The sequence below is a fragment of the Tauraco erythrolophus genome, chromosome 9, assembly GCF_009769465.1.
Source record: "Tauraco erythrolophus isolate bTauEry1 chromosome 9, bTauEry1.pri, whole genome shotgun sequence".
NCBI classification, from domain to species: Eukaryota; Metazoa; Chordata; class Aves; order Musophagiformes; family Musophagidae; genus Tauraco; species Tauraco erythrolophus.
In genome coordinates this window covers 25,821,015-25,842,399 of record NC_141473.1, presented here as the reverse complement: position 1 = coordinate 25,842,399, position 21,385 = coordinate 25,821,015, and the positions used below count along the sequence as shown (strand labels likewise).

General features: G+C 36.6%; 1 protein-coding gene across 3 annotated transcripts in view; it reads right to left on the bottom strand.

The window, feature by feature from the left end:
* Positions 1-21,385, bottom strand: part of LRMDA (leucine rich melanocyte differentiation associated) — a 688,129-nt gene that overhangs the window by 311,062 nt on the left and 355,682 nt on the right. Inside the window, exon 4 of one of the 3 annotated variants that reach the window (XM_086616874.1) lies at positions 7,399-7,460. The exons of the other annotated variants lie outside the window; for them this stretch is intronic. Coding sequence (XP_086473000.1) covers positions 7,399-7,460 — 62 coding nt within the window. The remainder of the gene's footprint in view (positions 1-7,398; positions 7,461-21,385) is intronic. 3 annotated transcript variants of the gene reach the window in all.

Here is a 21,385-nt window from a genome sequence, read left to right as displayed (position 1 = left end):
GCTCCTCAGATGATGGTATTACCTGTCAAGAAACAATGCAGATTTATCTCATCTATCTGTAGAAGCTCAGTTACTCATAACTCCTTACAGCCAGTGACAAAAGATGGGCACTTCCAGAAGGTGAATCAGAACTTCAGGTGAGGCTCAGTGAAGTATGTATGTTTAGGAGGGATGAATATAACCTATTTGTCCAAAGTCTTGCAATGAAATTCAAAGAAATTGCCACATTAAGGTAAAAGAAACTGTTACAGCTATGTGCCATATGGGTGGATTATTTACCTGGTGAAATAAAATTAAAATCTCAATTACAGTTTTCACTAACTCACAAAAACTTATTAGAGTCAACCATTCAGTCAGTTTACCACCATTCTCTCCACCAACACTCTAGTCAAAAAAAAAAAGAAAAAAGAAAAGACCATAATTTATTTTCCTGGCCTAACTCTACCATGAAGCCACCAGACCGACTGGGGCGCAGTTCAACTTCCCTTCTAATGAACCTCTTAAAGTCTCAGATTTCACTAAGTGTATTTAATACAGCTCTACTTGAGAGGATATCCCCTTAATACAGCTCAAGCTTTAACCTTTATGTTACGCTTCTTTTTGCTGAAGTTTTTATATTACATCTTTAGGATTAAACATGGCAAGATTTTATATGATATTACTGCTACAATTTTGTGTAAATTTAAATAAAGTGACAATCAGTGTAATACTGTAGCCTCTGGCAAGGCAGTTTTCACATAAGCCACATAAAATATTTTTAAATACAAAATGGATCAGAAAATGAGCTTTTAGTCATCTAATGATCGAACAAGCACTATATAACAAAATAGAGTTTGTAAAACACAGCTAAAAAATCACCAAGCAGAGAGCAACTGACTGTATGCATTGATACTTTATCAAAGGGCATTCTGGAAAAGACACCGCTAGGAAGTCCCTGCAGTTGAATGGTTGCATCACTTCAGTAATATTTCTAAGTACAGACTTAAGCACCCCTCTGGTAAAATTTCTTGAAAGTATTCAGTGAAGAATAACAAGGTTAGAGGAGTTAAGAGAAACACTTTGATGTGAGTGTCTCCTGATTCGTTTGTCTTTTTCCCTAATCTTAATACGGAATTCAGTCTCAATTAAAAAAAAAAAAAAAAAGGATTTTAAAAAAAGATGCAAACACTGCCATTTCTGGAACTGGAAAGAATTTGAGGAAGTGTTAGTGATTAGAAATAGCAAAAGAACAACCCGGGGGGCTTACAAAATATAAACCTACCTGTTTGGGACCAAAAAAAAAAAAAAAAAAAAAAAAGGAAAGAAAAAGGAAAAAGAAAAAACCTTAAACACCTACAATGTATTTATTCTTAAAAGCTCCTCTTAGCTACATGTGCCAAGTTGAGAACCTATTTATAAACCCTCTAAAAAACAGCATTATAATGGAAATATAAGCAAATTCAAGTGCAAAGGCTGTGCCATAATGAAAGCTTTACTGTATCTTAGATCAATCTGTCACTCTGCAATTCAGATAGTAACCTGACCCCTCCCCTTTTTGCACAGAGAAAGGGGGAGTAACAAGCTTGTAGAGTGAGTAGTGTAAAGCCCATTTTGACTACTAGAGTTCAGTGAGAAGGGGGAAAAGAAAAGTAATTTTTCTCCCATCTTCCACAACAACCAAGGCTGAGGATTGACAAGCAAATTGACGCACTGCTCAGAGGGCAAAAGATAAATGTTTGATGAATTGGCCATTGCTGGAGGAGTGATGGGCTTCATATGTGCATAATGGACTAGCTGCCGTTCAATTCAGATTGCCTGCCAAGATAAGAAACCATAATGAATGGACCAAGCACAGCTTGTGCCATAAGAAAGTATAATCTGGCTAGTTTTAATAAACTTAATAAAAAAGATGAAGCAGAGAGAGGCAAGGGGACTGGCCTTTGTGACCAGCTATAAGAGGTGAGAACGACTAATAGACTGCTCAAGCATGATAGCAGAGAATTGTTAATGGACTTCTAACAATGAATCCCTCAATGTTAAAAAATAGCTTTAGAACAACTTAAAATCACAGGGATCTACATATGCACATAGCACAGACACGGTAGTACTTGTTACACAACACATAAATGCCATTTATTTATTATTTCCTTCTGCTACCTACCCTGCTTGTCTGCCTAACCTCCTTTACCTCCTCTGCATGGTATCTTAGTCTGTATTCAGATCCACACAACACACCAATAGTTTTACTAACAACTCCCCAGAATCAAAATAACCCTTTTATTGTAACCCAACAGAATTCAGGCTCAATTTCCAACAAAAAGGTTTTGGCTATGCAACTATAACTACGACTATCACTCCCAGCGAAGAAATACCTTTTACCACCAGAAGTGGTCACACTTCGTGTAATTTCATTTGCTTTTGCAAGCTATATCTCCACCAAATATGACAAATTTGCCAGTATAATTATAACAAAAAAAAAACCAAAACCTTTCTAGCACAGACAAGACTAGGTTGCCAGCAATAGTATTTTTGGTCTGGGATTTGCTATGTTTGATACTGTTCCCCGTCTGTACTCAAAACCTCTCAAGTTTTGACCTTTTGCAGCACCAATCAGCACTATGAAAAGACACAAAAACCAAAACTCCTACAGTTTTTTTCTGTATACAGGTATATAGCAGTGTAAAGTCAGGTAATCACCACCATTTTCACGGTGAGTAGCATATCCACACAGGGCCATTTTTGCTTTTCCTGTCTCGGTATTTAGCCACATGAATAACAGTGGGTCACTTTCTGAAGCTTATCAAACATTGAGACTCAAATCTGTGACAGAAAACGCTAAAGGAGTCAACAAGAGAAAAACCAGACCTGGATTTCAAAGCAGCAGGATTAGACCAACAATCTATTTCTTTGTTAAGAATCAAAGGGCAAAAACATACTCTTGTGCATGCATATAACACACAGGACTTGGCTAGGCAAAACTATTTTTCCCTTTAGGTAGGGGGAAAAAAAAAAAAAGCAGAAGGGTATTGCAGAAACGTCCTCTTGACTGAGGGCAGCTAGAAAACACATTATACAGAATAACATCATTGCTATGCATATGTTTGTTTTCTTGTTTTTACTGTTTTCCTTAGATGATGAAAAATAAATAAGGAAACATAAAATAGTCTACTTGGGTAAGTATTCAGATTACCATCCCCTTGTTGTCAGTTATGTAGCCTGTGTCATATTTTAAACAGAAATGATTATATGCAAGACGGATGTCTAGTTTTCAATATAAATTTTATCCAACTGCAAAAGGAAGGTAACTCATTATCAAGCAGCTCAGCAAGGCTCCCACTACTGAAGAAAATAAAGTTTTACGACAGGAGGGTCTCTCCCCTCTCTCTCCCCCTGTGAGTGAGAAAGTGAGTGCAAGAATAAGACAGAAAGGGAAGGCTCAGGAGTGCTGGGTGAATTATAGACTGCCTCTCAAGATTCACAGCTCTTCGTGGTAGGAGGTTAATATTCTCACATGTCATTAGGTCTGCTGGCTCTACTGATGGCTCATTGAATCAGGCAGCAAATTATTTCCTCATGCTGCAGAGGACACCACACTTCAAAGAGAAGGAGCCAGGGTCAAGACGGCTCTCCAGTTCGATTAATGAGTTGGGATCAGCAGAGGTTGCCTGTAGGTAAGAATGTGACTGAAGCTTTTGACAAAGCTGACTTTTTGAACAGGACTTGACCCAGGCCCCTTACTCCCCTCCCCACCAAATTTTATTTCCAACATTTGCCTCTGACTGACCTGCTCAGGCCTGTTGGGATAGTTTTGACCTCCTCAGTCTTTGTTACTGGACATAGGAGCTGTCTGCCTATATTTGATGTGTCTCTCCCTAAACGCCACATCAGCTTATCCAGGCTCATCAGAATACTTTAGAACTGCACAGTGAAATAAGATAGAGTGGTTTCATTTCAAATTTTTAATTTTCTCATGAAATTTGTTGAGAAGGGAGAAGAAGATGACAATTAAGAGGTGTTTCAGCTTTCAATAACATTAAGAAAGATTTCTAAATGCTGTTAAATGCAGATAAGAAGAACCACAAAGACTATTAGAAGCATACAACTCACATATTAAAGTGATGGAAAAGCAGAAAATATATGTCCTCGCTTACATGAATTTTCTGACTAAGAATATTCCTAGCAAACAATGCATTATATAGAATATTCTTGATTTTATTTTTATTGCCATGGCAGCAAAAGATTAGAGACAACTAAAACTTCACGGCCACTGCATTCATGTCTTTCTAAACGTTCAATGGTATCCTCAGTTTGGAGTCTCTGAAATATTTTAATGCATATTTAAATAGATTTAATAAAGTACTGAAGTGAGATTCATTGTATTACTGTTTTTTGATGAGATCTACTTAAACTGCACACTTTCTTAAACAAATATGAGTAACTGAATCAACATGTAAGCCACTTTTTGGTAAGCTTCCAAAAATCACATAGCTTCAGACTATTGAAACGAGTTTTGTTAATTACACCAACAAAATTGTTCACACAAGCTTCCAAATTTGTTATATTTTTAAAAAATTTGTTCAAGAATATTTTACACCCTTATGTTTCCAGAGCAAGGTTCTAGGTTGCCCATCAACATTGATTTTAATATCCTCCTCCTAAACATTTTCCTCATCAGCATCCTTAATGCTCAAGCACTTGTTACATACTAAGTCCACAGTATACCTAAAAAAAAAAAAATGTTTAAGGTAAAATATCAGTCCAGAGATGTCTAAGGATGGCAAAAAAGGTGACTGTTCAAGCTTTGCAGGTTTAAGCTTTATATTAACACGGGTGCCTGAATCAGGAAGCTACACATCTAGTTTTGAAATTAGAACATTTTTATTTTAAAGTATATGGAGCAAACAACAGTTCTTATAGACCTTAAAACAAAAACCTGGGATGTTAGTGCTTTAAGAAGATCAGATCACATTACTTAAGTACCTTAATAACAATTTAGAAAATTTAACTTTTGATCTGTATTTAAAAATCTTTTAACAACCTCCAAGTAAGGCAAATTTTCATCTGTACTCTTCAATGTTTCTTTTTGCACTCAAACCATTATTTGTAACATATTTCCTTACTGTAACTAGCATTTAAGCCCCAAAAGCTGGTAAAGAGATTATTAGATCCATAAAACTTAGGATAAAAGCATACAAGACATATGCCCGACTGAGTCAAGTAAGAGTAACAAGAATCCTTTCAAGGAGACTACCTAACTGCTAAACAGCACATCTTCCACATGAATGTGCTTTAAACGCAAGTATACACAAGCAAGAGACAACTTTTACTCACGTCTGCACAATCTCCAGTGAATTGTACATTATGCAAGTGGAAGCTTGAAAAGCTGGAAGAGGGGAAACACTTTTTCATGGGCTTGTTTAAACAAAGTAACTGTGTTACTAGGTCTGTCATCAGTGTTAACATTATATCCTGTTTCATCTCTTTCTGGAAAGCTAGTGGCATACCAGGGATCACTTGTGAAATGCATTTATGTGTCTTGTATAATACTTAGCAGGACGGTATGAATCTCATGCAGAAGAACAAGTCCAGCTGGAGTGGGAGGTAACTGGCCAGTTTGACACTCGCAAGAAGAAAGAGGAAATTATTGTGTTCAGGGCAAGGAGGAGCCCCTTAGTCAATACAGGAGAATTACCAACAGTTTCCAAACATCATCACCAAAGATTCTGGTTTCTGACAGCACTAAACCAGAACTGATGGCAGGACTGAGAAGATGCACTGTTGAGACACCTAGACCTTAAGTGGTACCTGCTGGAATCCATTCCGGGAATCCTAGAGAAGATGGATTCAGCTAGTGGAAAGGTGACCTGCTAAGTACAGCAAAGACAAAGTTTTGCGTTTGTCCTTGTTTCCATTCCTAAAACTAAAAGCTTTCAGCTAAGTCTTACTAAACAGAATTTTGTTTTGCTTTCAGGTGTATCTGGTGTTTGCAGGGAAGGTAGTACCAATTATCATGGTACAGTGTTTCTAGAGAGAAGAAACCTCTCAAATTTAAAAAAAAAAAAATCTAAATAAAGACAAAAAGATCAAGAAGTCCTGTACCTAACTGAAAATGAACTAGAAAGGCCCAGCTGCAAAGAGTACTGTTTTATACCAACCCGGATATAGTCCATCTGGGGAACTGTTGGGCCAACTTTGGAGTTTGGGAAAGAACTTGTAAACTCATAAATCACCCTTGCAAAAAGTAGAAAGTAAGATAACACCCCATGACTTTTGGGAATCGTTACCACGCACTGCACTCAGACAAACGCTCTTGCATGATAACTGCTCCGGACTAAACTTTTGTAGAACTTTTTTGTGTTACTAGGCCTTATGGTAATCCTGCAAAGATTTATGTATGTGAGTTTAAATGCAGAGATAAGCATGTGCTTATATCTTTCTGCTTTTTGATAACGCGTTAATATAATAATCTGTTCATTAAATCTGTTTAGTCAAATTGGACAGGTTTGCATTTTAATGAAACTCTTGCAACATGCGTTAAAATTGTTATTTGGTTATCTTCTCCATTGCTCACATTATGCAAAATCATGAATGATATTAACACCTTACCTCAACGATGGAAGCGTACAGTGTGTAATAGTAAAAAACATTTCGTCAAAACAAGACTAGAATTCAGCCTCTGAAATTACAAAGATTATCACTTTTTTATCACAAAACAAAGGGTGGATGAACTACTTAGGAATATGGTTTAATGGGGGATTAGGGACAGTTGGACTGGATGATCTCTAAGGTCTTTAGAAAGAAATCTATGAAATCTATGAAACCACACTCTGAAATGTGAGCAAGTAAAATTTCCTAGAAACATACATGGTAGACAACAAATACACCTTCCAATTCACACATGACTTTTTTAAAAAAGAAAAGAAACATGCACATCACAAAAAACACTGGATAGGGTCCTCCTGTCAGGGTCCTCCTGTCAGTGTCAGTGTCCTCCATTTCTACACAGCACGTATATTTAAAATTGAACCATACAAAATACTGGCAGGGAAAGATAGCAGGTAACAATCTTATAGTCCAAGAGGATGGACTAGAGAATCTATGGCAGGATTTTTTTGTTGTTTTTTTTCCCCCCCTTCAATCTCTAAAATTAGTAAGATTGTCTAAAATTTTTTTACAGTCCAGTACAAATCCCACCTTCCAAAGATATGCAACTGTGAATTTGATAGGCTAAGGATAAGGAAGGTGATGATGAACAACTACTAAAACACAGATTGTATCAATACATTCTTAGTTGGTCACTATGCCCGTACATATTCAAACGCTCTTCACACCAGACAGCAACACAGAAACTCCTAGCATCACGTTAGAGTAAAGGGACCACCCTGACATCTCCTGGAGCAACAGATAACCCTGTAGCACCTTGGGCCCTTCAAAGCAGCTTCACAGGGACACTCACCCACCATGACCCATGATGGAATGCTCTGACAGGAAAAAGTCACCTTGAAAAAACAAGCTAGTGTTACTCTCCTACACTGCCCTGGAAAGAGGCTCAGGTCTCAGTTCAGTTGTTTTTCCATGTCCAGAAAAGTGAATATACTATTTTTCAGTTGGAAGAGACCTACAACAATTATGTAGTCCAACTGTCTGACCAATTCAAGGCTGACCAAAAGTTAAAACATGTTATTAGGGCATTATTCAAATGGCTTTTAAACACTGACAAGCTTGGGGCATTGACTGCCTCTCTAGGAAACCTATTGCAGTGTTTGACCATCCCCTCAGTAAAAACATGCTTCCTAATTTCCAGTCTAAATCTCCTGTGGCAGAGTTTTGAACCATTCTTAAAGACGACAGGTATTCCCAGATTAGGAAAAGGCAAGCAAAAGGAAAAGAACACTGAAATTTGATATCTGGGATTTTTTTCAAGTTTTACTGTCATGCCAATACATACAGAGCCTACTGAAAGACCACAAGACTTCATTCAAAACAGTATTATTTAAAAGTCAACACTGTTTTCTACCACATCAGAATAAAATCGAACACCATAAGAACCTGAGGTTGAAGGCTGAAGTATAAGCAGAATAGGCTAGTAGCTGAAGACGTGCAATTATATGCACCGTCAAAAAATTACCTAAGTCATATACACATTTAACATTTTAAATATAAAAATTGAATATAAAACTCAATAAAGTACATAGTTCAAAGTTTATTTCAAGCTTCAATTGCTGAATAAATGTCAAATAAGAAATTTAAAGGTAAAAGACAGAATAGAGGCCTGATTATTTGTTGCCACTGCCTCTAGATTTTTAGTTCAATTACTTATAAATATACGTACATGGTGGCTGCAACTTGCTATGCTTGAATCCTCAGAGCATTAATAACAACCGTTTGTACAAGTCAAATTACTAAAAAACTCAAACCCTACCACTTCACTGAGTATAGATAACACTGGGCTGCACGAGTTCACTTGTAAACCCAATGCTACTCCAAGCCGCATCTACATTTCCCCTCTTCACAACGGCTGCACCTGGCTGTGGAAGTGCAGGAGATTCCCACACATAAATTTATCCATTTGAAGTCTACATTGCGGCCACCAGCCTATCTTCGGCCGAAGCCATATGCTCACTCTTTTGTCCGTAGAGGAATTTGATGACAATCAGGCTTCTGAGGGGCACATAATCTGCTTCAAGTCACAAAAAATAAAGATGCAATTTATTTCACACATGATCATGTGAACCTGTCCAGAGCGTTTTGAAAAAAAAAACAGAAAAGTGAAGTATCACAGCAAGCATGCCTATAAATTATTCCTTTCTGACGCAATTAGGCAGTTTGTTTAAAACAAACCCCAAAACTAAACAAAAAAAACCACAAAACACACTCAAAACAAAACAAACAAATAAATAAATACGAGGAAGAAGGCTCAGTCATGGCATTACCAGATTTCCAAGTGCCGCCACAGTGGCCACCAGTCTCCTGCCGCCAGCCCCTCCCTGTTTCCAGAGACCACATGAAAGCACCTTTGCTGCCTCATGGCCTTTTACAAAGCAATGTCAGCCACTTCAGAAAAAAACAGCTAAATAAAGGCTTGGACTTAAAACATTAAAAGGAATAAATTGACAGGACTTTGTCTGGAAACCTTGTCTCATCCTTACTGAAGGCTAAAATAAACTTAATTTTTGTTAAAATTAAAGCAAAAATTAAATCATCTTATTATGTAATTGGAACTAGGCCTCGGGCGCTGGCAGTAAAGAAGGGATTAAGGCCTCCACCACCACCTGGGTTGTCATTCTCATGGGCCCCATTACCACCCCCTTACTCGTTTTTATAGCCAACAGATTAAAATGCGAGCGCGGCAATCTTTGATCTTTCACTTGCTGACACAAATCCTTTCAAGCCTCCAACATTTTCTGCTGAGGTAATTAGTACTAATTAAAAGGTTTCCAACAGCCTTTGCTCTACTTTTTCCCTCCAAAGAAATTGCTTTTACAAGTGCCTTCCATCTTTGAAATGTATGCATCGTTCACTTTCTTCTTTATCTGACTCCTAGAGATCAAGTAGATTAGTGACTCCATTATTCTCCAGGACAAAGCCAAACAACAGGTTTTTAGTATCTCCCTGACCTGTTGAGGTGCAGGGTTTATATTCAGAAACAAGTGCCTCTGCTTGTATTAAAAGACAGTCCAATTATGCACCAACAGACACAATGTGGGGTTTCTACATTTAAGAATGGACATCATTTAAAGATGTAGTGTTTTCTCAGAAGAAACAGAGGCAACCATTCACTAATCAAACTGACAAGTTGTAGGTCTTGCTTTGTTTTCTTTTCTTTTTGTGTGTTTGTGTATCAGGCAAGATACAAACAATTTCTTTCTCTTCCCCACTTCTCGTATCCTTTCCTGATTCACATTTACTACTTAAAGAAAAAAAAAAAAGAAAGTTTAGGAAGTACCATTTTGAAAAATTTTGAAAGCATAGAAAGTACTGTCTGAAGAAGTTTTTGTTGCTATAATCAAATAAGGTGTCCTGCTGCAGGCAAACTGATGGCTGGAAAAATAATTACTGAGATGAAAACATTGTTTTATAGTATGTCTGAAGTACTAATGAAAGTCCAAGTTTAAAAAAACTAAAAGCTGCAGCAAAAAAAGAACTACACTTTGCATTGAGAAAGGACTGTGTTGTGAATTTACAGGTTTTCAAATGATCATTCAATCGACATGGGCACTATAAGGATCATTTTTCTTTATGAAAACCTGGGAAGCTTTATGCCTGCTGTGATAAAAATAAATTACACTTCATGCAGCAAAAGTGCTATTCAAAAAAGAGGACAGTTCTCAAGCTCTTAAAGTTCTCACTTCCTATTGAAAATGACAGCAGCTCTCTCTCGTGCTGTAGTATCTCTGGCACAATAGATCAGAAATCATACACAGAGCCGCAAGAGGCTATCTAACTCATCATTACACGCACAGGGGTCTATTCTCCTCTTGCGATGCAAGCACAGGGCTCCTGCTGGCACTAATGGGAGCTGCACGTGCATATCGAGGACAGAAACAAACCGACAATGCATCAACTTTTCTAACCTGAACTAAGTTAGGAAAGTTTTTAAAAGGAAAGTCAATAACTTATCTCCTAATCGTGCCAGCTCTTCTGCTTTACTTTCACAACTATCCTCCTACAGTAGTAATTTCTTTTTGTCTAACTTTCCTCAAGAGAATCTAAAAGCACTATAATCTCATCAATGCAGCTATATCATGCCCCTGTGAAGTAAGGTTTACCTGACATCTTGCCCGAGGTCATATGGAAATTATATGGCAGGGCCAGGAATTGCACATTTCCTTATCCTAGTAGTTCCCTGTTTTAACCAGCAGGCCATACTCCTCCTCTATGCATGCACAATAACCAACAGTCCTAGAAGCAGGAGATCACATTAGCCTTTTAGCCATGGAAATGCTGAAAAAAGTTTTTTCATAAACACGAAACATTTCAAATAATTTGTTGTAGATTCAAAATGCTAAATGAAGAAAGCAAAATCAAAACAACAGTCTGTGAATCACCTAATGTAACGGTACTAGTCTCCTTGCCTTCTTAGTGCATGGTCACCATTGCCTTAAAACGTCAGGCAAACCATACAAAACCAACATGAGTTAACAGAACACCATACACCAGCTCTTAGCACACACAAGCAAAACAGATCACATGGATCTCTCGGTCAAACCTGGGCAGCAGCGTAAGCCATGCAAAAACTTATCTACACAGTCTCTTCCATCACAGTAGCCTTTAGAAAAAGCCCAGCTATTTCTGTGCTCAATAGAACACATCTTGGGTAAAGGCTTTCATATTTACCGAATGTTAAATTCTTCTAATTAAATTCAGAATTACAAATTCTGAAATTTATAAGAAATTGCAATTTGGACCATAGCATGGAGGAAAATAGTATCTGATGAAAAAGAGGTGAATATATACGTATATATGCATCTTTCCATAACCCAGATCAACATTTTATATCAAAGAGAATGTGATACTAAACGTAATCTAATAGAAGCAACATACTATATTCTCACCTATTACTAAAATAGTCTGCGACTTAAGGCAAAATCGACATTAAGACCATACTCTCTAGAAAGTATTTGGGTATTTCACCTTACGAAATCAGAACTCTATGAGGAAAGAGATTTTATTAGAAATCAAACACGAAACAAACAAAAAAGCTACTTCAGAGACAAGGCAAATGCAGAGAAGAGGGGTATATGGAAAGGGGGTGCCTGAGAAAATATTTTTCTCTTTAACAGAGCCACTCTCATCGACAAATCTGAATTATAACCTCAATGTCCAAAATAATTAGACCAGCTTCATAATTATAAGTTCCCAAATTATTGTGTCACTTCCTCCATTCAAGCTTTTGTTTATTCTATTTTGCACATACAAACTGCTTTCATGTTCATCACAGATAGTTTCTTTCCAATTAACAGCCAAAACTGTCTCATGAACAAAAAATTAGAGATGAAACTTTAAGAAAAAGAAAATCCATAATTATGAAGCTCACAATAAAATGACACGCTGGCAGTACAGTAGGCAAAGTTAACATACATTCTAGCAAAAGAAGGAAAATTAGTGTCGCATTTAATGCTTCAGTGTCTGTGCAAATGATGCTATCTCAAGATTTACTAACGAGATCAAAAATAAAATGAAAATATCTGATAGGCTTCTTGATGAACAAAACTTCCTTGGTTACCTTACAAGCTTTTTAGATACCTTGGGATCTAAACAAATTCCAATGTATCAGAACAGCAGAGAAAAGGGACAAAGAAAGTCCCTATCTTCCCTAGGTATTCAGTTGTGGCTCTTTCCAGACTGCAAAGAGTTGCTGTGGCCTTAGGGTTTCATTATTCATCTACTATGGGTTGCAAGGACCACAGCAGCTGGCCTTTTCATATATAGGAGGAAAGTAGGAAAAGCCCTCCCACGAAAGGGATATCAGACCAGTTTTTGGTACTCAGATAAAATCTTTAGTATTTATTGAGGTGGGAATGCATTACATACACTATGCCATAAGTCTTTTCCCTTCTTCTCCCCCAACCCCAATGGGTAAAAAATACATTAATAACTTTCAAATCTGCCCTGCCATCTCAGTACAGTGTGCATGTGATGAAAAACCAGTAAAGAAACATTTCAATTTGAAGTTTCCAAGAGGTAATTATAAACAAGAGGAAGAGAAATATTTTTGAAATTATGAAAAATACCTTGACAGTGACTCCCTTAGACTCACATTTAGCCCTTGAAAAATATTCTGCCAAAGGGTGCATTTTGACAGGGAAAAGATGAAGAGTGGAGAGAAGAGGCAGCAGTCTGTCATAATTGATGACACCGCAATGCAAGCTGAAGTCAAGACTGAATATTTACAAAACTCATTCAGGATGAGATTTTTAAAAGGGGGGGGAAAAGCCAACAAGCAGACACAGACAGACTCAACTTTTTGAAAACATAGTGAGACTACACCAGTCAAGATTAATGCAATACAGTCAATATAACCATGTCACACATACAAAATAATTCAAAGGTCTTTTTCATAATTCAGTATGGTATGAGTTTCAATATAAAATAAAAAGGCTGGAAGAAATAATTTTTTCTGTGGGAATCTGTAAGGCTTTGTTTGGACGTATTTTATTTTAACTCATTTTAGAGTGACAGAGTTGAGCTGGGTGCCTTTGGCCATAATATGACTTCAGTGCCAGACATTTTCACTCCAAACTATTAGTTTAAAACAAGCTCAGATCACTAATTTGCAATGTTGCAGTGTCGTAATAATTAAGCTAATCTTAATCTAGACTACCACATTCTTATTTCCTATTCTTTGCTTTTACTGTTTGACCTTACCTTCTCCTCCCTTCAGCTACACACTGACTCTTGTGCAATCCCATGGTTAAGCAGCTCAGGGATATGATCCAGTTAAAATTGAGCTGGAAGGGAAGGCAAGGAAGCAGGAGAACTGCAACAAGCTAAACCGCCCTAAATTGTTACTGAAGACTATTTGATGGACAAAGTGAATATATTTTTTGTAGTGTTGTTCCACCTGCCAGTGAGGAGCTTCATTTCAAGCAAATTCATCTGGCAGTTTGCCATCAGATTTAAAGCAGAAGACAAGTTCGAAATCAGCTTGGAGACTAAACTTGCCCAATTATTAGAAGTGATGCATCCAAGGTCAGGGCAGAGGTACACCAGTAAAGCAAAGCAATTCTCTTCCCTGTCCCACAGAAATCCAGGAGTTCAGCTTCAAGAGTTGTCAGTCCACCACTTTTCACCAATGCTGGATTCACACTTCATTTAAACAAATAGGACTAATCTTACTCCCAAAGAAAGTGTGATATATCTGTCTTGCTACTAGCAATACAAGTTGGACACTGTTGTATGTGAGGTAACAAGCCATCTCAATGTGAATTGATCTAGTGCTTATAAAATGGATAGGAATTACAAAGACTACAAGAACAGACAAGGTTTGGACTAATATTACACAGGCATCTAAATTATCTCATAAAGTATATTTATTACACAGACAATCTTGAAAATTCACAATTTAGGAATGTAGCTAGTCTCCATGTTTACCATGTGTTCTGACTACAGGGCAAATTTGTAGTCTCATTTATTTATATACAATGGACAAAACCCATTTAAATAAATAATTTGTTTAATCTATTCCTCACAAACCTTCCTCCAAATTCTAACTTCCACGTTACAAAACTATAGAATCTTTCTTTTCCACAAATGTTAGGTCTAAACTGCTTGGGAAAAAAAACACTCTCATACTCATTATTTGCAAAAAGAAAAGGCAAGTACAAATATATAACAATAAAGCATAGAAGTGAACATGAAATATGTTCTCTTCAGTTCTGGGAGGTGTAGAATTTTTTTGTCAAGGCAGCTCACAAGAAAGCCCAGTCACCTGATTTTAACACACTTTGTATTTCTAATTCCCTCATTAATCCACCCAGCTCCAAAACACCTAAAAGTTTTAAACAAATAGAGCTCTGGCAAAACATCCATCCAAGTCATCAGATTGCTTAAATCCACTATAGTGCAACTCCAAAAGTGTACAAGAAGCAGTTGTCCCCGCATTATAGCTGCCGTTTCACTAAAAACAATCCTAAATAAATTCAAATATCGCTGCTTCGCCTGACAGGAAAGGCATACTATTCTACAAAGAGATACTATATTTTTAGGCTTTCCAATTGCTTCTAAATGAAGAAAGGAGAGGAAATTAGCCTTATGCTCCAAGGTAATATTCCAAGTTTGGCAGGAAGAACAACGTGAATAAATTAAAAAATTTTGACTCTTAAAAGGGATTAGAACAGCCTGGATTAAAGTACCTAGGAAGCTAAAGGAAGAGTAATTTCTGCTAAGCATCTCTAAAACTTTTGTTTGCAGATATCTAAGATATGATAGGATTTATTCACCCCCATATCAAAATGGAACATATGTAAGTATAAATTAGGTACGTGTTGCTATTTTTTCAATGCTATAGATTCTTTGCACTAATATTTTAATGGTCAGACTGTCTAATAAACTGGATGGAGCTGTGTGAAATGTTTCATTATTTTCCTACTGATGTCTATATCTCAGATTTATTGTTGTTCAAAATACAATTTTACATATATTCAAGAGTGCATGTGTATTATTTAAAAGGAATAAAAATGAAGTGAAATTTCAATTATTGATGCATACTGGTGGTCTTAAAAATGACAGATGACATTGGAGTTTTTTTTTTAGGAGATTTCAGTTAATAACAGGCATTTTTAATTTAAAGAATGAGCACAAACAAAAGCTAAGAAGAATATGCAGAAATGCCAAATCCATAAAATAAATGCCACAGTTAGTACTAAGATATGTACAAATTCTATAATAAGAATCTTTGCATACTCTTTTCACGAAAACTCGTTATGACAGACATATAACAAGAAGATCTTGCAAAGCAAGATCTTCACAAAAAAAACGTTGCAGTAACTATATTTGAGCATGAAAAGGCAGCTAGTAAGATTTTCAGTCCATGAATAGAATTACACTCAGGATGAAACCGGCATAATTGCATGAGAGGTTTGCTTTTAGGTGCATGCACTGCCATAAACCTGCTCTAGATCCTAAGTAATGGGCATTCTATAACACTTCAGTTATTTGAATTTTAATGTCAATTACTTTCAATTCTAAAAGGATTTTCTTCAATCCGTTATTCTTGATCAAGATAATGATTTTTCAGAATTCTAACATCTTAGCATTGCCCTATATCGGCTGTCCGAGGTAAGAAAGTGACGGGTGTTTTTCCAGATACAGTTTATTTGTATTCCATAACTAAATCAAAGAAGTATTCACAGTGCCACATAGATCTTAGATTCTGCTTACTAGTTGCAGATAGAGTCTCCTTAGTGAATCACCAAGAGAAGTCCGCACCATGTACTACATCACAGAAGAAATACTCACGGATTATACTTTCATATAATCCTTGAAAAGGTTAGAAGAAGAGTAGTAAAGCATATTTATTCAGTGTTTTAAGACAGCTTCAAATGATCTGATGCAATAGACGTTTCCATTCAAAAAAATAAAAAAAGGATGAGATAATGTGTTTCAAGGTCAACTGAAGCAAGGGTGCATCAGGGGAAAAAAAAAGTTTAAACCACAGCAGATTTAACAGCTTAACCAATAAAGCTACTCTAGCCTTCAGTCAATGGGAATCAAAACAATGATTTCAAACTATTTTATTCAATCTACAGGCAGGATTACTGGGTGATAAAGCTTTTTCCTTCTCTTCTTTACTGAAGAAGCAAGTGTTTCTCCTATTTTTAAGGATTTATTTCAGTAAATTATGCACCCTTTTCAGAACTACAGCCACAAGGACATAGAAGTTCTTTAAAGTTTGTAGGTTAATGTCCTTGTATTTATTACCACAGGGATCAAATATTTATATGTATGCTCACTGGAAATCTAAAAATTGAAGAATTTTTTATATTATTACATTTATTAAAACTTATTTTTAAACCTTCATTAAGCCTCTCCAAATATCTGAACAGTGGGGGTTTTTTCCTTCCTCAGATGATGCCATTTGCTAACATAAGCAGAACAAAGGTTGATGACGCAAAATAAAATAAATTACTACATTCAGATTCTTTATGAGCATTGAGGGTTTTCCTTACTAATCTAAAAAGTACCTATGTGAAATTTAAACCATCATATTCATTAAAAGTTTCTCTTTCTTTGCTACCCCCGCCTTCTCACCCTCTTCAGATATATACTTACTTGCTGAAGTCTAAGAATTCTTTAAAATAACATTTCAGGTTTTAATAACAATTAACATACTAAATATCAGTGTACAAGGGGACTGTATAAAGCGATTCTATAGTAAATTAGTCTGAAAATTGTCTTAATTGTTATGCCAGAAGATGTCCTCTACCTTTTGTCTTCGGAGAAAAAGATCTTTCTGTCTAAATGCCATTATGTATCATCCTAACTGAGCCTCCTGCCTAGCGGGGACATTGAAGTTGTACAGCAGGAGCCGCTTCTCAGGCTTCAAGAACTACAGTAAATCTTCAAACTATTTATCCAAACAAAGGCCAGTGTGTGGAGAGAAAAATACACGGGAAGCAGATGAATAAGCAACATCAATTATGGGAGGGTTGACCTTTCTGCCCCACACCATGGCACAGATTTCACACCAAATCGCAGCAGATTGAAGTTGACATGCCTGGAGTGAAAACACTGGTCCACACAATGTTGCCACTCTACATTCACAGAGCTGTAGTAAGGAGAGAAGGGAGAAAATTAAGAGAAGGGGAGGGGTGTGTGAATGAAAAAATCATGCATAATAGGCCTGGGTTTATTTTACAGAGAACAAAATGGCTCAATTTGAGCACTTAGACTGTCGAAATTGGCTAGTGTGAGATACAAGAGGTTCATCTAAGGGGACACTTGAATCAGGTGTCTTCAGTGATATGACCTAGGAGAGAGAATGAGGAGAATAAAGGCAGTTCTTAAAAACTTGTTAACGTTGTTAAAGATCATGACATTTCACACTTTTTTTTTTTTAATATCTGTATATATAGGGACAGAATTTTTTGTACATAATCATAGCAGCTGAGATTTCAATCAAAACAAAAATGACAAGGCTAAAAGTATTTTTCCAGTAGCAAAAAATACTCTCTCATGCAGCACTATTTTGCCACACCAAAAATCCAAACTTGCCTACAGTTATCATATCTGCATTTTGAAAGATTCGCACCCTGCCCCAGGAAAACATTACCTTTACATTCAAGGAAAAGCCAGACTAACTAATATGTACTGCGAACCACCTCAATTAAAATTCAGGTTTTGGCCTTTAGAACAGTCTATTTAAAGATTTCTTTTTCTAGATTGGCCATAGACAGATGATTATTAAATATTTATAAGTCTTTCAAAAGGATTGAGTGCTTTTGCTTTGTTTATTGTATGGAGCTTCCCCTCCCCCTTCTTTCTCCCACTCCTTTCTTGAGGGATCTACAAGTGATCATTTTATTTGAATACTTCATCAGTTGGTTAGTGCAAAGACAGATCAGTCAACCCTATGCAGGCTGCTTCACATCAATGGAATCTGTTAACAACTGCTGCAATAATAGCTTAAGGTTTAATATGCAATCAGATCAACAGCTTTTGTCTCATACCAGAGGACATTAATATACAAAATGCCACTATTTTGTATTGATGGTAACTAAACACCACCAGTTCTGGTTCAGACTGAAAAGATTAAAAATAAATAAGCTTACTAAAACATTTACATTGATCTTAACCTCAGTTACTAGTGTTAAAAAAATTATCAACCAAATATCAATCTACCAGCAAATTTTGCTGCTGAACTGTGAAGTCTAGGTTTAAGGATTAACATTTGTGATGTCAGGCCTCAGAAATGTAAACATTCACTTATTAATGCCCATAACATGCTGAATTAGATTTTTCAGCTCATGCACAAGTTTCACCACTGTCAAGAAAGCAAGCTACCACCTCTCTCCCAGGTATCACATCTGTAACACTCTCAAACTACTCAGACCTTAGACTTCATCCCATTTGGATGAAAAAGAGCTGTGAAGGAAAAGTCACAGCATATGTAAAATATGACACGGAGCTTTCCCAAAAGTCTATGAATAATTTCAGAATCAGTCAATGAAATCTCATAATATGACAACAGGTTTTCGATTCTGTGCTGCTACTAGGAAAAGCCATCTTTTCCTTTTAAAAGTAAAATATCTGCAAACATTTTTCCTTAAAATATCCTACTATTTTAAATATATCACATAGTACAACAAAAGGACTAATTGAGAGATATTAGCACACCTGATAAGAACAATGCTACTAGAGCGTTAAGAGACATTTTCATAAACTTTAACAAACTATCGAGCTGGCAATACACATTTCATGATTTCTACATACAGATAGATTGTAAATTATTTTATTAGACTCCAAGATAGCCATCACCTAGAATATCTCAAGAACTGTTGTTCAACGATGCAAGCATAGGAAGAAAGAATATCTTTCCACTGAGAATGACCAAAGGGGCTCTCCATAATAGGTGTCAGAGATGATCTAGAAAGCATTGTAACTAGACTTTATAATGGTGGCAGCTACACAGTAGACAAGTTTCAAACTCTGAGCGCACAAAAACGTTCATTCCTGTGTTCTGATCGCAAACTCCCTGGTTTCCTTAGACCAACACAGCCCTTGCATCTCTTTTAGGTCTGTGTTTTTTGGTTTTGTTCATGGGGTTTTTTGGAGAGTAAGAATTGAGTGAAGGGTTTTCATCTTGTTTATGTCTGTTGCTAAAACTATATTCTCTCTTCGTCTTTGAACATAGGTAAGAGTCTGACTACTCGTTATGAATCTGAGAAAGGAGGACTCTCAGTAATTCTGTTATTCTCTCTCTTAATTCACAAGAACTATGCATCACTTTTGCTCCTTCCCTATCAATTCCAAACATTGTGCCAGCAGGTCTGCTAGCTGGCTGATATATTTAAATCACTTGAGTTCTCTGAAGTCTACCATGGTGACAAGCATCTCAAAACACATTGTAGCTCTCCAGCCCTTGCAAGTATTGTGAACTAAGGAGCTTCAGCCTCAAATTGTAACTTATAGGCTACAGTCACCAGGTCAGCCTTTCACAATTATAACATAAACGGGACAAGACTAATCATCAGGACTTGTGCAAGATCAATCCTTGTTAGTCAGTCATCCAGCCAGAGGCACATTTGACAGGAGCTCTGAGGAATCCTCAGCTCTGGAAAAACCGCTGAGGAGTGCTCACTGGCAAAAATGAAACTCTGGAAAAACAATGAAGAAAGGAAGACCTGAGTAACCAAATGCTCAGAAATAGTTAATTCTCTTGTGGAGCCTATTGTCTAAGCTACCTCTCATAAAATCATAATATTTTAAGTTTAAAACTATTAGAATTGCTACATCTGTCATGCCCCTAAAACATAGTAAGTAAAACCATCAATGTTCAGCAGACAGAACTCAGACCCTGCTCACAAGGTTCAAGTAAAAACTTTCAAAGCAGGAAAGCAGCTTCCATAATCATATAACACTGTTTGAATCCTTGGCCTCTGATATTGTTCTGTGTTACCTGATCAGATTAAAACTGGAGAGTTAGTGAGTTAAGAAGAGACTACTTTTGTTTCATGCATAGCTTATGCCCTTTATTTTCCACATCACAGAATCACTGAATGTTAGGGATTGGAAGGGACCTCAAAGAATCATCTAGTCCAATCCCCCTGCCTGAGCAGGACCACCTAGATCAGATCACACAAGAAAGCGTCCAGGCGGGTTTTGAACATCTCCAGCACCTTAGAAAGGGCTGTGCTAAGAAAAATGAAAGGGTTCTCCATAGCCTGTCCAAAGTAATCTGCTCTACATCAGTTCCTTGAATAAAATAGTCCCAAGAAGACTATTTTAGATAGACAGTATAACAGTATATTCACATAGGTATTCAATACATACACAGACAACATGCATACACAAGTACACGTTCATGTGTGCATGCATATATTAGTATTTGCCTTACACAGAGAAAAGGCATAGGACTGGCAAACGAGACTCTTTAAGCTACATATATAGTCCATTATTTTAAAAGTTACTAGTTATTTGACAGAACTAATACTTATGCAAGGCATAGTAGTAGAAACTGTCTTCATTTCTAAGATTTCACACATTCCCTAATTAATTCAAGGGGACTTACAGTTTTAGATAACATTCTTCCTTTTATCACTTGCCATCTAGCAGTTGGTATAATGTCAACACTTACATCTTTTTTCCAACTGAAATCGTTTTTAAAACATTTTTATCCTAAAATGTTCGCCTCAATTTTTCAAAAATTATCTTAAAGATAAGAGATTTCTTTCCATTCCAGTCCCACAACAACGAGAATGTCAGCACAGCTTTTTTGACAGACAAATTATTGAATCAAAGAAAGAATATGCCATTAAGCCCACAGGTTAGGAAGTGTCAGGAATGGTTTAAAGAGATATCCCATTTATCTTCAAAACATGCACGGAATGTCACTAATGTGTGTTTATCATGTATAATCAGACAAAGAAAATACCGAAATAAAGTACTCCTGCATACAATAGAAGTCTCCTTCCATCTCTCAAGATATCAGTGCTATTCAAATAGAATAATAATGATGAAACCTCCTTTCTTGAAAATGGAAATCAAGTGAAATGTAGATAGAAATGATTTTTTTGTAGTTGATGTACATTTCTAAAGTGCATTAACAGGAAATCCAGAACTTTTTAGGTCAATTATATTGTCAGTATTGTCAATGCCACTGAAATGAATACCTAAGCAGCGCATATTCTTGCTGGAGCAGGGTTAGAGAAGAAATCCTGTATTCAATTACTTGGAGAAGAGGAAC